The sequence below is a fragment of the Pygocentrus nattereri genome, chromosome 20 (genome assembly GCF_015220715.1).
Source record: "Pygocentrus nattereri isolate fPygNat1 chromosome 20, fPygNat1.pri, whole genome shotgun sequence".
NCBI classification, from domain to species: Eukaryota; Metazoa; Chordata; class Actinopteri; order Characiformes; family Serrasalmidae; genus Pygocentrus; species Pygocentrus nattereri.
In genome coordinates, this window is record NC_051230.1 from 22,651,931 (window position 1) to 22,672,690 (window position 20,760).

The 20,760-nt window shown below is 39.9% G+C and overlaps 1 protein-coding gene across 1 annotated transcript in view; it reads left to right on the forward strand.

Moving 5' to 3' along the window:
- The first annotated feature begins 7,068 nt into the window (after nt 1-7,068).
- Nucleotides 7,069-20,760, forward strand: part of arid3c (AT rich interactive domain 3C (BRIGHT-like)) — a 102,423-nt gene continuing 88,731 nt past the window's right edge. The window contains exons 1-2 of the mRNA XM_037531900.1: nt 7,069-7,292; nt 7,884-8,588. Of these exons, the coding sequence (XP_037387797.1) occupies nt 7,254-7,292; nt 7,884-8,588 (744 nt within the window). The 5' untranslated portion in view covers nt 7,069-7,253. The remainder of the gene's footprint in view (nt 7,293-7,883; nt 8,589-20,760) is intronic.

Consider the following 20,760-nt stretch of genomic DNA (forward strand, 5'->3'; position numbering starts at 1 on the left):
TGTTAATCACCACGTCTCAGTGAATGAGGCCTGTCTTGCTGTGTCATGTAAAAAGAGATTTATTATTTCTCTTAAGCAATGACGCGGCACACTGGGTGCTCAGCTGTGGAAATCACTCTATTGCCATGGAAAATAACCCAGAGCCAGATTTTGTGATCAGACGACGAGCTCATTTATTTTCTCCCCTTGAGTCGCATGTAACTAAAGCTGGTCTATTGTAGCAGTATTTTAGTCTGATTAAATTTAGTCTCACCTCCTGTCTGCCAAACAGGGTCACCCTAGTCTGGGTTCTTCAAGGACATCTGGTTACTGGAAAATGGTGCATTGAAACTGAATACAGTGTGCTTGATAAATTGTATTAACTCCTTAAGCCATTAAATTGGTGGGTTATTATAATTCAGTACATTACATGCCTATTATTACCATCATTAACCTTAGTATTTCACAACTGAGCTCTGCACAATACTGTGCGAAAGTCAGAGATCAGCCTTTTTTATTTCATTCCCAGTCAGTGTCAGTGTGTATGTGATTACTTGGATCAGGAGAAGTAGAAAATGCAACCAACTTCTTAGACCGAACTTTGGAGGAGGGAAGAAACATCCATGCAAGCAAGCAAACATGGAAGCTGTAAAAAAGTGTGCAAATTTAATACTGACCATTTTTAAATGTAGTAGTTGAGTTTTGTGTAATTTTCTGTTTGTGCTTTTTTTCTACATGATACTAAAAATGAATATCATCGTAATTAAAATCTTTTGACTGCAAATGAACTAAATGAAAGATGGCCTTTAATGGGTTCGAATGCAGGCTTGTTATTCCATTATTGATTTTAAGGCTTAACTATTGAGTAACTACTATGAAACTAAGATGTAAGTTAGGTAGTTATGAGAGTGAGGAACTTGTGGTTCATGAGTGATTCAGATCTTAAAGCATGAATTTCAACACATCACTTTCTCTCTTTGACCAAAATGGCTGGAGAGCATTCAGGCATAAATGGTAACAGACCAGTAGCATCTCCTTGCACTGTGATGCCAATGTCATTGTTATTTCTGCTTCTTGTCTGAGGCAGTTTTGCTGTACAGTAGACTTGCATAAAAGCCAAAGACACTGCTCAACTGAAATGATCAGACAGGTCATCCTTCACCATGTTCTCCACAAGTGTGGTGTAAACTATGTATAAATATGTATTTTATATTTAAATACAGTACATGCATAGTATATATAAACTGCATTGAATGTACCGGGCGGCATGGTGGTGTGGTGGGTAGCGCTGTCGCCTCACAGCAAGCAGGGCCTGGGTTCGATTCCCCGGCCGGGTGACCAGGGTCCTCTCTGTGTGGAGTTTGCATGTTCTCCCCATGTTCTCTGGTTTCCTCCCACAGTCCAAAGACATGCAGACCCTGATGGAGAAGCGGCTTAGAAAATGGATGGATTGAATGTACCATGTTGTGAGTTGGTTCTCAGTGTAGTATGAATTAATTATCCTGTTGATTTTGTTGCGTGAAAATAGAGATACCTTTGATAACATACAGGCCTTTAGATCTACCTGTATCACAGTCTTTATCAGACTTTACTCTCTGCTGCTTTATGATTGGTTTAATTCAATTTAACCAATCAGTTTGTTCTCTGCAACCAGTGTGAAGCAAAGATTCTGGGAGCAGATTAAATTGCAAGTTGTAGAACATTAATCTATTTCACATGTTGTCAGTGTGTGTGTGTGTGTGTGTGTGTGTGTGTGTATGGTAGTGGAGCTGATGCCTGGTCCTAATTATCAAAAATAGTTCATGCTCTCTGAGGTGTATCAGCTTCATTGCATCACTGAAATTCTTAGCCTTTGTTTAAGGTTACTTATTCCTAAACAAGGTATACATATGGTGCTTACAATGGGTTCTGATCTACCAGGCATGACCCACATTGTTGATACATTACAACAAACTGACTCACTAGTTGTCCACTGGGGAACCATTTACCAAACAACAGTAATCCTTGTTTCTCCATCAACCTCTACGTAGCTGTAATTTGTTAACAAAAGTATGGCCGACATCCTTCAAGAACAAGAGCTGAATCGACAGCAGCGGTTCTATGAAACCAGGATATTATTTTGGCTAGAATTCAAGGTAGAGTAAAACAGCTTCTGTCATTCTTTAGCCAAGCGGGTTAAAGATGCAGAACATGAAATATCATCCTGCTCAAGTCTCAAGCCATAATGAGATCCAACCATAACTCTTTTACTGGGTTTCATGCTCTATGCTCTAAACCGCTTTGTTAGCGCTGTTTCAGGCATGCTTTGTTTAAAGGATTAGTTCAGATTCAATTAATCTTCCACCCTGGAGAGTTTAGACCCAACACACCTGGCTCTAATTGTCAGATGCTCCTGAAGGCTTTTGTTACCTGGATCATGTGCATTAGGTTAGGGTTGGAGCTAAATTCTACAGAGTGGTAGATCTCCAGGACCTGGACTGAGCACCCCTGCTCTACAGAGAACACACATCTATACATTTTAATGCACAATTACTGTTTATTTGCTGAATTTAACATATTGGGAAAAAATACATAAAATGTGGCCCGTGCACAAGTTATGGCACATTTTATATTTCATGTTTCAATTAGTTCCAATATGTTAAACTCCACAAATAAAAAGAAAATGTGCACTGAAAGTTGGAGAGGAATCCAAACTTGTTTTCTCTTAGAAAATCAACAAAACATGTCATTTGGATACATGAGGATACGTTTTTTTTTGCCACATGATGTTTTTTTTATTTTTCTAAGAGCTTATTTTTTTCATAGTAAAGTATTTTAGAGTCTTTAAAAGGCTGTCCATGTGTTATTATTGCTCATTACTATGTGTGAATACTTTTGGGCTGAACATTAAATATAGAACACATACAAATGTACAGAAGGCCCCCCTTAAAATGAGCTCATCTTCGAGCTAGTATGTGTTCAGTAAGTGGTCCAGTAGCTGTAAACCGCACTGCGTGAAAAATCAGGAGACTGCATGTAATGGTTAAGAACAGTAGATGGCGCCCTTACAGCATTCAAAATAGCTCATTTCACGAGCGACTGTCTTTGGTGCTGACTGTTGGTTGTTGCATCACTGTTAGGATTTCTATTCTATTAATGTGTGATATTAGCTTGTATTATAGCTTGTATTTGATTGCATTGCATTATACTAGCTACTAGCAGTTTATAAAGTCACTTAGGGCCCCTGGGCCACCAGGGGTCCTCCGTATATGTTTGCTTAAGAAATGATTTGACATTATTTGTCCAGAGAGTTTCTTACATTGTTGTTTTGTCAAGAAATAACTATGTATTAATTATAGTTCTGTTTTCGCAGTCGACTACGGATACGACTGGGGTTGGTGAGGTGTGGACCACCCCTTTCCCCAGTAGGACGTCGCTCAGAGTCCCCAAATGTTCAGAGATTACCCTGCATCACACACTGTGGATGCAGTCTGTGCTGATCGCACATTGATCACCAGCCACTTTAACCTAATCATGGTGTCAAGACCTCAGGCCTGCTTCTGTATCTGTGTGTTAGTTACATGTAAATAAATGGTATCACTTTTCTCATGGGATTTTTATCAATTTGCATAAGCAAGAGTTAGATTTTTAAATTAGGTACCAAGTCTTCAGAGTGATGTTAAAAAAGACTGGACACAAACACACACTGTAAGAATGAATGAAATGCCACAGACATGTCTTTCTGCATGTCTGTCTATCTACTCCCTCATGTCTAATAGAAAGACTCAAGACAGTGGTCGCAGAATGCTTACAGCTCATATCTGATCTCTGTGATGGTGATTAATTTGCCTTGCTAAATTACATGAAGGCACTGAAGGCCTGTAAAATGGCTTTATAATTACAAATCTGCAGTAATTGAAAGGCACATGGCAATTATATGTTCTGCAGATAGTAGGGTGTATTTATAGAAAGCCACCGCTCATTGTGATTACATATTTCATCCAGCTGTTGAAGCCCCATCCTCAAGTGGAGAGACTGCAGTGTTCCATCTGCAGTGTGGGATGAATGTAAAGTGATCTTTTACATATTTAGCCATTTATGTAGGCCTGTTTATTATAAAGCATTATAGCAAAGTAATGTTGTAATGAAAAGCTGACAATCCCAGCATTCTTTAGAAATGTTGTGCACAAAAAAACAATGTATACCAGCTTACACATGTACAAAGAAAACCAACTACTTAAAAAAAAACTAATTGAAATCTGTCAAGCAGGAAGACTTTATGGCAGCAGATTAAAAACAATGTCTAAATTACCAGCCACCAAAAAGCGTGTTTTTCAGTATATTATGTTATTTAGGGTGATAGAAAGGCTAAAATATCGCAGAATTTGGTTGCAAATGACTAACGCACAATATGTCCGCACAGAGGCGAATCTTCCCGTAGTCCAGTACTTATTTCTACATCTGCTCAATTAAAATGCTCTGTATGTCCCCCTGGAGGTGGTCAGCATGTTGATATTTATCATTACTCTGAGAAATTACAGAACTTCACGTAACAGTATGCTTTTCTGGGCATACTGTGGATATAAAGAACAAATTTCTAGAACAAAGTTCTATTTGTATGGAACTAGTTCTACAAGGGGAGGCAGGGTGGTGTAATGATTGCTGGTGTTTCTCAGTGGTTTTAGTCCTGTCCGAAACAACCATGTTGGTCATTTTTATGGACTGCACCCCCCTGTGTTAGTGAAGGCTCTGGTAGCTTTAGGTACTATAAAGCAAACCCTAGAAATAACTCTGAAATATATTAATCCGGAATTTCCATGTAGATAAATATTCCATCATATCCTGTGAAAAGGGTGCTTTTTTTCAAGTATACAGAAACATAATAGGGGCCCAAATCAAGCATATATATATAAGGAAAAATAACAGAACATAAGTTTGGTTTTATGCAGCGTCATTGACTGTTGGGTATAAAGTCCCGTGCTAAGGATACACTACTTTCACTCAAGACAGCCAGGTAAACGAGTAAATTAAATTATAATTAAATCAAGGTTTTTGTTGTAAAAGTAATGTGTGAATTGAATAGCCGTTCTCATATCTGCAATTTATACAGAGATTTCTTATCCCATAAGAATCAGCCATGAACATTTCAGACACTCTAAGGTGAAATTGTGTTATCCCACTTCCCCATCAGAGTTGTACTATACAGTGCTAATAGTCCTAAAGAAGCCATAGTTTGGCCTGTTAGTTTTAATTGTAGTGTGATTAACAATTCTAATTGGGAAAACCTCAGAAAAACTTAATATAATTGCACTTATTGTGTATCATGAAAATGGTTGTATTTATTGTACTATATCACGTTGTTGTTGTACAGGGGAGGTCGCCACCATGAAGGTCCCAAACAGATACACTGTATTTGTTAATGCACTATTTAATTTTGTTATATGATGACACAACTGTGTAAAGACAGATTGCTAAGAACAAGGTAATTAAGTGATAATGTTCATTACGGAGAGGACGTGTGTTCACTGTGATTTTTTTGGTGTTTTTCATGTGAAAATTAAATAAGATGTAGCATCCAAGTGCAGCAGAGAAATTCAAAATGAGGGAAGAAAGTAAAAATGTTTGTTGCTAAGCTCTCAAAGCTAGTGATCAGTTTAATAGGGAAACTCCAGGTCTACATGAGTCAGGCAATACCAATAAACTGAGAAATTTGATTACTGAGCTGAATCCAGCGCTCTTTATCTGATTTCTTAATTGGATTTCTAGACCTTGCTCCGATCTAAGAAGTTAGAGGATACTGTTTACATGACCATTTAAATAATCAGAGAACTGCAGAAATCGGATCATGTTTGTATTATTGAATGCATGTAAACGCACTCACTGAGATGATCAGTTATTAATCTCAGTGTTACTGAGCTCTGCTAAATCACTGAGATGATCAGTTATTAATCTCAGTGTTACTGAGCTCTGCTAAAGACTGAGTAGACTGATAAATCACTGAGATGATCAGTTATTAATCTCAGTGTTACTGAGCTCTGCTAAAGCCTGAGTAGACTGATAAATCAATATGGTCAGTTATTAATCTCAGTGTTACTGAGCTCTGCTAAAGCCTGAGTAGACTGATAAATCAATATGGTCAGTTATTAATCTCAGTGTTACTGAGCTCTGCTAAAGCCTGAGTAGACTGATAAATCAATATGGTCAGTTGTTAATCTCAGTGTTACTGAGCTCTGCTAAAGCCTGAGTAGACTGATAAATCAATATGGTCAGTTATTAATCTCAGTGTTACTGAGCTCTGCTAAAGCCTGAGTAGACTGATAAATCAATATGGTCAGTTATTAATCTCAGTGTTACTGAGCTCTGCTAAAGCCTGAGTAGTCTGATAAATCAATATGGTCAGTTATTAATCTCAGTGTTACTGAGCTCTGCTAAAGCCTGAGTAGTCTGATAAATCAATATGGTCAGTTATTAATCTCAGTGTTACTGAGCTCTGCTAAAGCCTGAGTAGTCTGATAAATCAATATGGTCAGTTATTAATCTCAGTGTTACTGAGCTCTGCTAAAGCCTGAGTAGTCTGATAAATCAATGTGCTGATCAGTTATTTACCTCAGCATTACTGAGATCTCTGGACTGATGATTAAACTAATAATATCATTAGCTGGAAAGCTGGAAAAGCTTTCGAGTGATAAGTTTAGCATCTGTCTTGTACTGGACTTGGCTGGACTGGACTGGATATTAAAAATATGTTGTGTCTTATGCATTGAATCGTATTACATTACTGAATACAGTCAGGGCGTCTATCCAGGATTCAGCCATCACTGCTTTCTCAACGTGTCTGTATTTTTGTCATACATGCCTCGAGTTCCCTTAAATGAAGTGCAGATTTGGCGTTCAAACTCTTCCTCATGAGCGGCCAGGTGTGCGGGCATCAGTTAAACAGTCTGAGGACGCCGAGTGTTCAGCCGGGTGGGTGTTCAGGGCTGAGTGGAGACCCTGCCCTCACCGTTTATCGCCCCATTGACGTGCTGGAAGCGAATGGGAGCAGGAGGGCTTGTCTCTCGCCTCCAGAGGTCATTCCGCCCACAGCTGCCACTTGTTGCCAAAAAAGCCTCAGCGCCTGTGGACTCGCCGCGAAAACACACCTCTATAACCTTTATATTCATATAGTTTTTTTCTAAAGCCGAGTTTAATCGCGGTCGTCACATGTCGGTGTTGAGATAGGAATACATCGCCATCTGACTTTGTCTGAAAAAAGGACCTTTCTGAACAGATTAATTGCCTTTGACGGGAGAAGTATGGTGGACAACGCGAGCATAGCAACCAAATCCGCACTGGTGAGCATCCGCGGAGCTTTTCACTCCAGAACAGCCGATTTAACGTCGACTCCAAGTCTCGGTTTATAGCCGGTTTGTCGTGTATTTAGCTCACCTGGGTATCTGCACGTGCTGTGTTCGGGTATAGCTACAGTACCGTGACTGTAAAATGTGCTGTTACATGAATTTCTCCTGTAAAAAATAAAACACTGAATCACTTTTTTCTCTTTTAAATCTTTCTTAAGGAGAGTGTTTCTCTCCGGCGTCGGTTAGCTTTAGCGCGCGCGGCGATATTGACGGCTAACTATCCTGAAGGAGAACTTTTAACCGGCGCCTCGTGCTCGTTTCCATCTGTGCTTTCGCCTAAATGTCCAAGTTTTCCGTAAGTTTTCCAACTTTGCACAATAAAACATTTAGCCATCAGTAAAATGCGGGCGGTTTTTCTTTGACGAATGTTGGCCGAGTGATCCTGAGCAGGTAGCGCTCCGTCAGTCCGGCGGTTGTTTTATCTTCTCTTGTTTACCGCCGCTCTGTTTACCTGTCCGCCACGTCCACAGCTGTTATTACACTAATTGTCTAAAACTGAAGTCTTTTCTCTTTTTTCACCCACAGCAAGCCACGTTTTCGTCGGCCAGCGGTCTCCCCTTACTCGTCCCCTCTTCGGCCGCCTCGCACGGCCACTTCTCCGCCGCTTCGCCTCAGCAGCAGCAGCAGAGCCACGGCGGCGGCGGCGGTATGAAGTTGGAGGCGGTCATGGAGAACCTGCAGCGGCAGCAGGCTGCCCGTCTCGCCCTGGAGGAGAAGCTCCGGCAGGCCGAGAGAGACGGCGACTTCAGGGCGGCCGTGGAGACTCACATGCAGCAGCAGGCTCTGGCTTTCCGCCACTATCACGCGTCCGTCCGCGGAGCGCTGGCCGGTGCAGGGGCGCCCAGCTCCACAGAGAGGCACCGAGGAAGTAGCGGCGGAGGACAGATCGACCTCCGGCGGCCCCCTCAGCGCTCCGACACGGACGAGGAGCAGGACGCGGAGGAGCTGGAGGACCAGGAAAACGGCGGCCAGGACGACGACGACGACCTCGGAGAAGGTGACAGCGCCAACGAGGGCGATTTGGAAGAGGAGATGGAAGGCGTCGACAGCGTCCTGGCGCACTACCCGTCTCGCCACAGCCTCCATTCCCCGAAAAGTGCTCTCCCTTTGGCCAGAGTGCAGCAGCCTCCGTACCTGACGGCGCCCAGGCAGCCCGGCTCTCCGAGCGGCCTGGCGACTCACACAAACCCGCAGCAGCACGAGTGGACTTACCAGGAGCAGTTCAAGCAGGTAAGAGGCTCAGCCAGCATGAGACCAAACTGTTCCACCAAAAGTGAATAAAGTAGAGCAGAGAGACTCTGACTGAGCAGTAACCAGAACTCCTGCTTCTGATACTCGTAATACTCGTAAACAGGGTGGACTCCGGTTTTATGGGACACTTTTAGACAATCTTGTTTTTTTCTAGCTTCAGCTTTTTATTCATACTAGTGCGTTTGTTTTCAGAACAAATGCTGTAAGTTTAAAGAAACTTTTTGCTCTCTGCTGACCTGCTAGACAGTCAGAAATACTGCTTTTATCCACATTCACAGAAACAAGAACAGCCCATGGATCCGGGCGTTTTAGAGCATAAAAGCAGGGACGCTTGTTTTAATTGAATGTTCAGATCATACTCATTATTATATTCTTGGTAAAAGAGCAAGAATGCTGAAAGTACCACCTTAATCCACTTATTGAGGCCAGAATTATTCTGACAAAAAGGGCACTCTGGCTAAGCGACAGTCATAAATGCTGCTTCTGTAGAGACTGACATTGAGCAATAAACAGGGTATATCAATCTATAATGGAACATCAGGTAATAGAGGACACCTGAAACGTCTTTACTCCAATTTCAACTGATGCGATTAGGGCACTCCTTGTTAAAGAGCAAGAACAGTGTTAATAGGCTAAATTACATTAAAAAGAATTTGCCCTCCCTCTGCTTTTCAGTAGCAACCTTTCATCTGATGTGCAAGAGTCAGGAATAATATCTTCTTCCACCTACACAGAGACAAGCAGGGTGGATTCAGATATTATCAATCATCAGGTAACAGGAGACACTTTAATGCTCTGGGGCGAATCCTTATTTGTTTTTTGTTAATCCCTGATTTTGGATCACTTTCTGTTCAGGTAGTCCCTCTATCTGCTGCAGAACCCCTATGACAAATAATATTAAGAGTTATTGAAGTACATTTAAAATAAGTCTTTCCTGTTATGGCAGCACATTAAGACACTTCATGTGTTTATTTCTTGTTCAGTTGACGCTTACTGGTGTATTCTTTCTTAGTGAGAAAGAGGAAACTTAGTGGGAATTATATAAAAGACTGGCTTTGTCATTCAGGGCGTATGACCTACATATCCCATATTAACTAATGAACTGTCACATATTGCCTGGTGCCCTATAATACCTCAGTCCACCCTGCCTTAACCATGAATATCAGGGAATGATAGCTTGTAAACCTCATTGTTCGTACTGATTTTGCAGGAATCAGCACACCATGAACCTTTTCTTTGCTGCATGTCTCAGAAATGTCTCAGCATCTTCCTCTGCATCTCCCCAATTCTGTTAATCCGGGTCATATGACATGATACTGCACTGATCAGTGGGTCTTTTCAGAAAAGGGCTAAAGAAAAATGTCTTTAGGCTTTGTTTTGTGCACTTTATCTCAGAAAGCTGCATTGCATTGAAGGCAGCAGTCTCTTCAGCGTTTACTGTGACTTTACTACACTTACTACAATGAACCCCAGTTAACTTAAAAAATGTCTAAGCAACCTTTCCAGGCTGTAGTTCATTTCATTCGGTCGTATTTGATAGAATACGTTTCTATAAATTCAATAAAGATTTAATTATATGTCTTTGTCAGTGACACCGCAGTGAATATTCCAATTTTGTTCATATACATTCTGCTGGAGGGAGTTGTGATATGAGAAAACTAAGGTATTTGTTATGCAATGCAAACATGTAATGGCATGGCAGAATTATGCACTTCAATAGTGTTGGCATAGTGCTCCTATAATCTCCCCCAGAAGATAGCTCAAGAGTATTCTCTGAGGATAATTTAGATTGATATAATGAGCGCTGAGCTCTTAAGCTAACACAAATCTATATAGAGTGGGCCTGGATGGACTTTTCATTCTTTATTTATGATAGATCATTCAGAGCCATGGCTAAATGAGATATGTACATTAGGGGGCTGCATTAGTGTATGCACTGGTGTAATTTAAGGCGTGGAAATGCAATTCAAACAAGGGCCTGAGCCTTAATTGAGGGTCATAAAATGGAACATTACTATATAGGAGCCTTCTCGTCTTATTCGCACACGAAACCAGCTTTCATTGGTACCGAACGGTGAAGGATAGAGCAAGAAGTTTTACCTTGTCGACTTATGAGTCATACATTAAAACATGCTTAGGTGAAATGTTAACTATGAGGTCAAAATGCTGGACTTTTCATATTAGTGATCAATATTTTGATCATATGATGCTAATTATTACGAAAAAGGTGCCGTTGAGAGTTTTCAGCTATGGTTTATTCCAGTCAGTAAAAGGCTGTCCACTAATGTAAAAACATAAAAGTACATCGAAGCCTCAGCTAATATAGAAGTACTGGTCTAATCACATGCTTTTCGTAATTAGTCTTAAGATATTTCCACAAATCAAGTCACACACAGGAACAATGAAAGGATGCCAGTGGCGTTTGGCAGACTCGCTGGAGCCAGTATACTGCCTGTTTTTGACATTGCAAAAGAAAACCACATTTAAAGGCAATAAATGCCTCTCTGAAATAAGAACAAGATGTGGCTTGGGGGATGGGAGGATGAACTACATCGGACATCGAGACCAAATTCCTCATCTTTGAGTTAATGACAGTAAATAATGTGTGTTTGTCTTTGACCAGCTACCAACTGACAATATATATAAACATTTCATTTTTTAAAAGAAGAAAAACAACATTCTTCATTCACTAAATCTAGCAGTGCGTTTAGGCCAGGTTGTTGCTGTAGAGTTGTATTGCACGCTGTATATTATTTGTTGTAATTTGCGTCTTTCTCTCATCTTTAGTGCATATGGGTTGCAATACATCTTCAACTATATTTACCTCCAAGAATGATAGAACAAAAGAGCAAGAAAAGGCAGAAGAGAGGCGGAAAAGGCAAAACTGGAAGCACTTGCCATATGATTGCTTGTTGTTAAAGAAAGAGTGAGGCGAGGGGGAAAAAAAAAAAAACAAGAAGTTGCGTGGAGTTTTGGCAGGAGAGCAGAAAACTAGACCTGGTGGCATTCCAGTCTGGCTCCCGCCCAAAAACGCTGGGATCTCCCTCTCTGGCAGCTCGCATGTGTGTCGGCTCGCGGCCAAGCCATTACGAAACGAGCAAACTGCATACTTCAACACAATTCAGCCATACAAACGTGCATGCGTGTGTCCACAAAGAGCAGCGCGTACGGTAGACGTCCTCACTTACTGACACACTTTCGCCTGTAGTTGTACAGCTGTAGCAGATGCAGATGTCCAGATTGATTTATTTGGATTTGTATTTTGAATTAATGCTCAAAAAGCAAAATGCGTAAGACTAAAGAGGTAAAATGGCTAAATTTCAATGCAGATTTAATGTGAACTCAAACTGGTGAGGCATTGAATTTGCTTGATTTTATTATGTATGTTGTTTTCACATTTAACATCAATACCGTTATTGCCAGATGTAAATAAACTGGAAGACAAAATTCTGTTAATACTTTGCATTAATGGGGAAATGATTCATTTGCATTGAATAAATTCAATGCATCGGTTTTCTCAGTGCATATGTCTTTCTCAGCTTTAAACTTAGTGAAAAAGGGTTTTCTGAACATCTTTAACACCAATTACAGTCATCTTGTCAGAGCGTAAATCAGAAAAACAACAAGCGGGTTTTTTTGTCTCTTTGAACCCAAAACTTTTGATTGCTCAGTCCAACTTGAACTTTGGATTCAGGGCTCTTGTTTGATCTCTCCGTTGCCCTTGTCGTCCCAATGCCATGTTTTGCAAACATGAAAAACTCTCAGAATGGTTTTTTCCCCATAACAAGCCTCTCTTAGTAGGCCATAGAGGGGGGCTGGGAGGCGATGATGGGGGCGGAGGGAAAGGCAGCCTCGGTGTATGGTTTCACTACAGAAGCCTGCAGAGAGGCGGTTTGTGTTTCCTTCTTTTGTTTGCTTTGGCAGATCAGGGATAATGGTTGGCTTCTTGACTCTAAAAGTGTTAACTCTAAAATCGGGGCAGTATTTGCGCCAGGATTAATGTAGGTGGGTTTGGGTTTTTTCCAGAATCAAGATGAACAAATTAATCCATTAATTAAAAACTGATCAGTTTGATTAGTGTTTGTACAGCATTACTCAGTCTCTGCACATATTAATTAATTAGTTATGTAACATGTAGTTATATATAGCATATAAATATAGCAGCTAGATGTCAGATTGAGCTTGTGAGTTTATAAGGTGTGTTGAAAAGTGTGTTTAAGTGTGAGTGAATACAAGGACACATTGCATCCAACATACAGTATTGTGCAAAAGCCAGAGGCAACTTTCCATTTGTTTAATTTCCAGTCAAAAAGATCATTGAGTTGTTAGTTTTTTTCAGCACTAGAAAAAAAAGAGCAGAGAACATGTATTTAACAGAAGATTACACAAAAGCCTTGACAACCAAAACATAAAACCCTTTGCGTTCAATTTCCATTCAGTTCAATACAGTTTCTATTCTTTTCAAACCTGCTTTCAGTTTTTCAGAGAAATTTGCAGGGATATTTTTCAGACCTCCAAAGTTCAGTCTGAGAAGTTGGTTGCATTCTCTGCCTGTCCAAGCACATTCAGCGATAATAAGGTCTGGACTCTGAGGTAGCCAGTCCATTGTTTTGAGATCACAGATTTGTATCATTTAATATTTTTTTCCAGTTATAGGAACTCCTTGTTTTTCCACTTATGTTTCTTTGACTTTCCCCTTCTGTAGGCAGGATTACTTCATATCTAGTCTCCTCAGAAATGTCTCCTGAAAAGGTAGTAGCTTGTGCTTAATGGCCGTTTTGCCTGTAAATTAAATAAAGTATCTAACTTTTTTGACAGCACTGTGTATAAGCATTCTTCTAAAATGTTTCCCCTTGGTATATCCTAGCCACCAGAACAGCCAAAATTCTTCTTCTCTAAAAGCTTATGACCACAGTTGTTTTTTAATATCTAGACACCTCACCTCTCTTAGATATGCAGCACGTGATTACACACCAGATTACTCAATATAGCAGCAGTTGGCAGTGACCTCATTCACACTGTGAGGAACTGGAGTTAAACATCTCTTGGACGAAAAGGGAAATGAGGCAATTGTGAAATCACTGAAAGGAAGGCAGAGTTCCTCCTTAGCCAGGAAGACGAAATAGGCTTTGTGATTAAATAAACATTGTTATTGGCCTGAGGCTTTGAGATACCCACCTCTTTATTTTGATAAAGAATCTCCTTACGTTTGTTCCATTGCTGAATGTGGCAGAGAGGTCGAGACGTGAAGAAAGAAGTTCTGCAGGCAAGACTAGTCATAACCCATTCTCCTTGGCAATGTGATGTTTTTAACCACTATTTTAGCAAACATATCAGTGGTGGCACATTCAGAGACTTTAGCAAAGTCCCGATCAGCTCATTAAAGTCTGTTTGGCGTGGGAAAATGTGTAAGCGTGAGGAATTAGAGATGTGTTAGAGATGTGTGTTTTGAGCGAGTTTGCACACATATTCAGAATGTAATTTAGATCATTAAAGCTTTATTATCAATTTGTTTCATCAGTGCAACAAAACTGAGGAGCATGCATCCGTTTGCTTGTTTTAAAAGGTGGACTGACACAAATCAAAATTCAGAAAATCACAATATTCTACATAATTCAGCTAAACATGTTCTTTACATGTCAGAACAAATGAACAGCATCAACAAATCATGTTAGAAATGTAGATGAGTGGATAAAGAAACAGCATTGGCCTCTTTATTGGATTGGCAGTGAAAGGTTAAATGACATTCAGGTCAGCTCTCAAGTAACACACATTAATATCTTCATAAAATGCCTGCTGTATGCCTTTGACATAGACACAAGCAGACACATGCATACAAAACCCTCAGTGTCAATACAAGAAATTCTTTCTTTTTATGGCTCCCCCTCCACCCCTCTGGTAGCCCCTTCTGGTTGATTGTGGAGCTTAGGCCGTACCTTTCGAGTCCGGAGATCCATTAAGTCACTCGGCATGCAGCCCCTGTCAAGCTAAAACATATGCATGGAGCAAAACCCTCCATATGGCAAGAAGGTTGCGATTTTTTTCACCCAGCAGCGTTAGTGCAAACGTGGTATGAGAGCCAACACAGGCTCGCCCGACAGCTGTGGCTGCTTACTTGTGAATTTGTGCCATCATTGGAAATATTTAATGGCATTCCTGCAGTGCTCACCGTTCTAAATGGCTGTTTATATATGGGGTTGCTGCAGTGATGGCCACAAGCTCGTAAAAAAAAAAAAAAATTAAACATTCCGTATCCAAGTGCTGGTGTGTGACCAAATCTTCACCTTAACTTTTGTGAGAAAACTTTCAAAACTCTTCTCACATCTGCAGCTAGAGCTGCATTTACAAACACCACCCAAGAGGGTAGCTGGGCAACTGGCCTCTTGTCATAGTGTTCTGTTTTAAGCCTGTGTTTGCCAAAGCCTCGCTCTTCACTCAAGCTCTGTCAGTGAAAGTATGCATGGAACTTTTTTCACCATAACTCAAGCAAAGAGTGCCAATAAAATGCCTTTAAGGATACAATGTGCCATTGAAGCTCTTGTGTTTTGTCAGTAAAGGGCTCCTTATTCATTTAAACATGGGCTGGCTGGCTTGTTTGAACAGCCTTCGTCTGAGTTTTCAATTTTACTTGTGCTGGCCTAGTATTTCTGCAGCTTCTTGAAGAAGACCCTGTACTGGACAAGTCAGTTAACACTTAGAAGTTGCAGTGAAAACCTGTGGCAGCATAAACATGGTGTAGTGAATTAGTTCTCATTGTACTTCACTGAAACAAGTGGAAATTCTGTGGAAAAAATATATTTTATTTATAGATTTGTTAGGATTTTAGTTGAAATGCTATTGACTTGACTCAGCCTGACACAGAACAAAAAATGAGTGTAAATATAAGTCATTATATAACTTCATATGTAATTAAAATACATTAATTTATTAATCTAAATATGCCAACAAATGCAAATGTTCCTTGAATGATTAGTCGTCTGTCATAGCCACCAAGCCACATTTCTGTACTTCAGAAAATGCTAATGATGTCAATGATCTTAACCACCTAAACACAGTACAGTAATTTATAAAATGCTAAAGGTGCTTAAATGCTTTGTTGTTTATTGTAGACAACTATCCTCAGTATAGTCATTTAGCACCTGCTAATGCTGTTTATATGATGGGCCAAATTCCTAATTGTGTTAGTCACTAAAATCAACGCACTTACTTGTAGACCCTCCTGGTTTCAGATTGAATGTAAGTTCACCTCCGTAATCTCCCTGACATTCAAAGTCCAACTACTGTCAGAAAACAAAAGCTTAAGAAGTGAACCTCCTGCTGCTGTGGTGTTTACGGCTACACCACTGTCAACCGTCACTGTGCGGTCTGATATGTCTTGATCAGACAGAGAAGTAGAGAGTAGTAATCAGACTTTTTAACCTCTTTAGTTCAACTCAGACCTGCATTTTTGCAGTCTGAAAACAGACAAGCTAATCACTATAGATTACTGTATACCTGCCTGTACTCTGGTGGTTCCAACACTAACAGAAGACTTGCTTTTCAGACTGTGAGTGATCTATAGGATAGATATCCACATATTCATCAACTAAAGATTAGGCGTAAGCTACGTATGGATGCTGAAAGTGCAGCTATTAATTTTTTTTTGCTGTTTTAAGAGCTGCACTTTAGAGGATCTAGAGTAGGCAGCCCTCTGTGAAAAGTGTTACTAGTTCAAAATAATACTTAGTAATACCTGAGGTTGTAGTTAATTACATTAGTGCTTAATTAGACATCTTACATTTTCAGTTTTGCTAACGACACACTAAATCTAGTTAGTTGAACTCAATTTAACTGAGTGCAAACCACTGTTACCTAGTAACAAAACTTCCAAGTAGTAATTTGTAAGACTATAATTCGAAACAACAATAACAGTTTAAGTGGTGCATTATGTTACCTCATTACAAACCACTGCTTCTTACAAAGGGAGCCTTCAAAGGAATCCTACATGTACAACAGAATATTTGTTATTGACCTTTTTTAATGCCGACGCATGTAGCCACACTCCCTCTGAACACCAGCGAGTTTTGCAGTCCTGCACACTGTAATGCTTTCCATCATTCCTCTGTAGCTAATGGTCTCCAGTGCTTTTTTACACGTCTCCAGATCTCTACCCTTAGACCGAGAATGAGGTGTGATTCTGAACAGCTCGCAGGCCACATGGCATCATTAGTTAGAGTTTAACAGAGTGAGAAGCTGCGTGGTTTCCTCTAACCTGCTGTCAAGGAATTACAAAGTTTTTCACTGTGAATCTTGGGTTCTGTAGCACAACAGCAAGTTTGTTCAAAGAATGCTATTAAGCTTCTCATAACAAATTTTTGTATTTTTGACCTTTTTTTCTGGGTAGATGCACCCCATCTTCAGTCTGTATATGGTTAAATATTGTAAAAGTTCTACATAAATGCAGTGGGGAGGCACTAGGGATATTGGTAATGAGCTATACAGTCTTTCTGTGCATTCCATTGACCACATCTATAAATTTACCTCTTTCAAAAGCTGTATACATTATGGTAACACTGTCTGGGCTGGTTTTATAATAAACTTTAGCATACGTAGCTGCCTGGATGGACAACTCTACATTGGGGGCTAAGCAAAATGCACAGTTGACAGTGAGGTACATAAACATGGCTTGAAAAAAAGCTCCCAGATTGTTGATGGCTTTATTGACAGCGTGATTCTAGCTCAGGGGTTTTTAGTGTGAAGTAACATCCCAAGGCAAGGCTTTACTCCATTATAGTAGGACATCTGTGATTACAGCCTGACCCGTACTGTCTGCTTAATGGCATGTAGCGTATGCTTACGTGCGTTTTTAAAGTTACGTGGCCTCATACAATAAAAACGCTGTTTGTATATGAAGTCCAGTCATACAGTATGAATTGCTATGAATTTTATTGTGTGTTAAAAAGGTACATTTTGACATGTGAGCTTTGTAAAAGACTTGCATGTGTTCAAGCAGCGTGGCAGGTTTATATTCCACAGCTGTCTGTGTTACCTGCTACAGTGTATGTTTATATTTTTGTAAGGCCTGTCTTACACCATTTCTGCAGATTCAGTTAGATGGCAAAGACACTTTAGCCTACCGTGCTTTACTGTTAGCAGCAGTGGTGCTCTAATGTGCAGCACTGTCCAAAAGACAGACAGTGAGAGAGATTTACTTAAGTATATTTAAGCCAGTAAGCATAGTTATTCATTATTCAGCGTCAGGAAGGGAGGCAGAAAACATATTTAACACAAATTTACATAAAATTCTCAAAAAAAAAAAAAAAGCTAAATATATTCCTTTTGTTTTAAATATATTGAGTAAGCTGGCCTGCGTATCAGCATTGAATGCTCAATTTGCCATAGTAAAACTGAATTGATTCCCTCGCTGCAGGGCCGCTGCATGTGCTGTGGTCAGGAGGACAGTAGAGCAGGAACAGGCAGCTGAGGCCGCATGTCATTGGTTTCGCTCCATATGGCCTCGCGTGTCAGCATTCATTAAGGGCAGGAGTGGTAACGTAAGATAGACAGGAATCAAGCATTGAGTGTCTTAGGCTTAGGGTCAGCATCAGATATTCACGTTTCCAGGATTAGCTTCCTCATTACAGCCCCGCCACACACACACACACACACACACACACACACACACACACACACACACACACACACACACACACAGTTCATTGGAATACTATAGTCTGATTGGTTTCCGTGAGGCAGCTGAACGATACAGCTCAGCTTGATAGTCTCATATCGCAGCTGTCCAAAAAAACAAGATGGCAACTTCATAGGACAAGGCAAAAATATCCTTTACTTTTATTTAAAGTTAAGATTCCAAGCCATTTCTATTCGTCCATTTCTCAAGAAGTGTGCTAAAAAATGGAAACACTTATTTTTTATTGTTTTATCATTATTTCTTTTCGTACAGTGATGGTATGCAAGTATTTATACCTGCAAAGTTCAATGTGAATGTTGAAGTTAAAGAGATTATGTCATGAAAAACTGGATGGTCCTTATTTTGTTCAAATAAAAGGTTTGTATTACATAAACATTGATAGATTTTTCAAAACGTGGAAACTATACATGGAAACTAAGCAGAACAGCCCATTTAACATAGATCGTTTTTGTGATACATGTAGATGTATCTGCTCATTCAGCATACAGCAGGTTGGCCCTGGCCATTCACACCAATGTGTACGGTCTGCATTTTTGAATGAGGTACAATACAGAACAGAGGACATTTACATATATTAGTCTTAAAGGAACCGTAACAAAACCTCTGATGAAGACAGGTTGGAAAACGGTCATTTCGAAATCAATTCCGGATGATTTTGGTACATAAATACACACAAATGTCATGAGTAGGAAAAAAAATATCTGCAACTCATGCTTACAAACACAAATGTTGTATAGATCAAAGGTTTAGAATCACACGCATTAGAATTTACCACTTGTCTAAATAAGCTACAAGTGAGAAATAATAGTAAAGGATTGGTAAGATTTGACTGGACTGTACGTAGTTTTGTGTTACGCTATCGTCAAGGTAGCCTTTGCCCCAATTCTTCTGCTACTAAATAATGCATGAGATTTAGGGTAATCTCAGCCCGGCCCATTCACTGTGCTTCAGAGGAACAGTCGGGTGTAAAGATCAGATGTAACGTAAGTCAATTACCTCTGCTAATCCCACAGGCGGAGCAGGTCTGTTTGTTTTGATGATGGAGCAGCTGGATGATTCACTTTAGCATCTGCTCCCTTTGCTCTGTGAAGAAAGAGAGAGAGAGACGGAGAGAGAGAGAGACAGAAAAAATACTGCGCAGAGAGGAAGAGAGCGAAAGGGAAAGGAAGTGTCATTATCTTTGTCCATGAGAGCTTGGCCTCTTTGCATAGGTTTCACATTCCTGACCACTTTTAATCTTTTGATTTGTGTAATCATCAGTGCAAATGCTCTTAAATGTCACACCAACTTCATCCCGTCGTTTCTCGCCTGTTCTGTATTTTAATTAGAGATGGTGTTTGAGCACAGCTGTTGTATGAAGAAATAGTGCTTGTTAAGGGCTTAATCTGATAGTGGTGATTCATATGCATTGGTTTTGGAACATTAGAGTCAATGATAATTGAATATGATGATATTCTATAAATTTTATGCTCATTTTTTTTGCCAAAAATCACATTTTAAAACTTTGAAGCCTAAAACCACTTTGGCAGTGAAAGTACTTCACTGTGTTTTTAAAGAAACTTCTGAACCATACTGAACTAAAGGAATGGAAGGAGACTACAGAGATGCATTAGACTTGTGTGATATTGATTCTTCCCTCCTCATGATTTACCATTTTTAAAAACTTGATGAACAGTGTAGCCATAAAGAAACAGAATAAAAAGTATAAACTAAAAACATGGAGTGGCCCTGTTAAGGTTTAAACAACAGGGACATTGTGACCGCACGTTTCATTCGAACAAGCAGTTATGAATAACGCAGTCTATTTATTCAGCTATGCATAAACCATGATTATTAATAAGAATAATAATGCAGATATGCTGAAGCCTTCTTACCAGTATGAGGGCATGCTGAGGGAGGTCAAGCTCAATTCGGGCCGTTTGGAGTTGGTTTTTGCGCTGCCAACTGAGAAAACGTTGACTAGAGTATGTCGCCCCTAGATTTAAGTTGTGTCCAAAGCAACTCAGCCAGGCCCACTAGAATTTTTTGACAGCCGCCACAGTGTTGGAGCTTTTGTGACTCTTGTGCATCTCTTGGAAATTGTTGATCTTGAGGAAATTTGACTCTACTTTCCAATTGCTGCTGCTGGAGTGTGCAGTAAAGACATGTATGGCTGTAAATACTTAAAGATCGAAAGAACTGCCAAATATTTGACACCATGAATCATATTTACCACATCAAGCAGCCAAAATTATGTGAAAGTTTCACAGTGAAAAACCAGCCTTAGATGATTCTGTAGAGTCTGAAAGTAAAATCTCAAACATTTTTGCCATTTTAAAAGATTGAATTCCAAAACTTAATGGCACACTTGCTCGGCTAGTGAAATATAGTTAGTGCCACTGGAAGTCGTGGCAATGTCAGATCGTGTAGGGACGATCACATCATTATTCATTATACAAGCCTATGATGCGTTGATTTTTT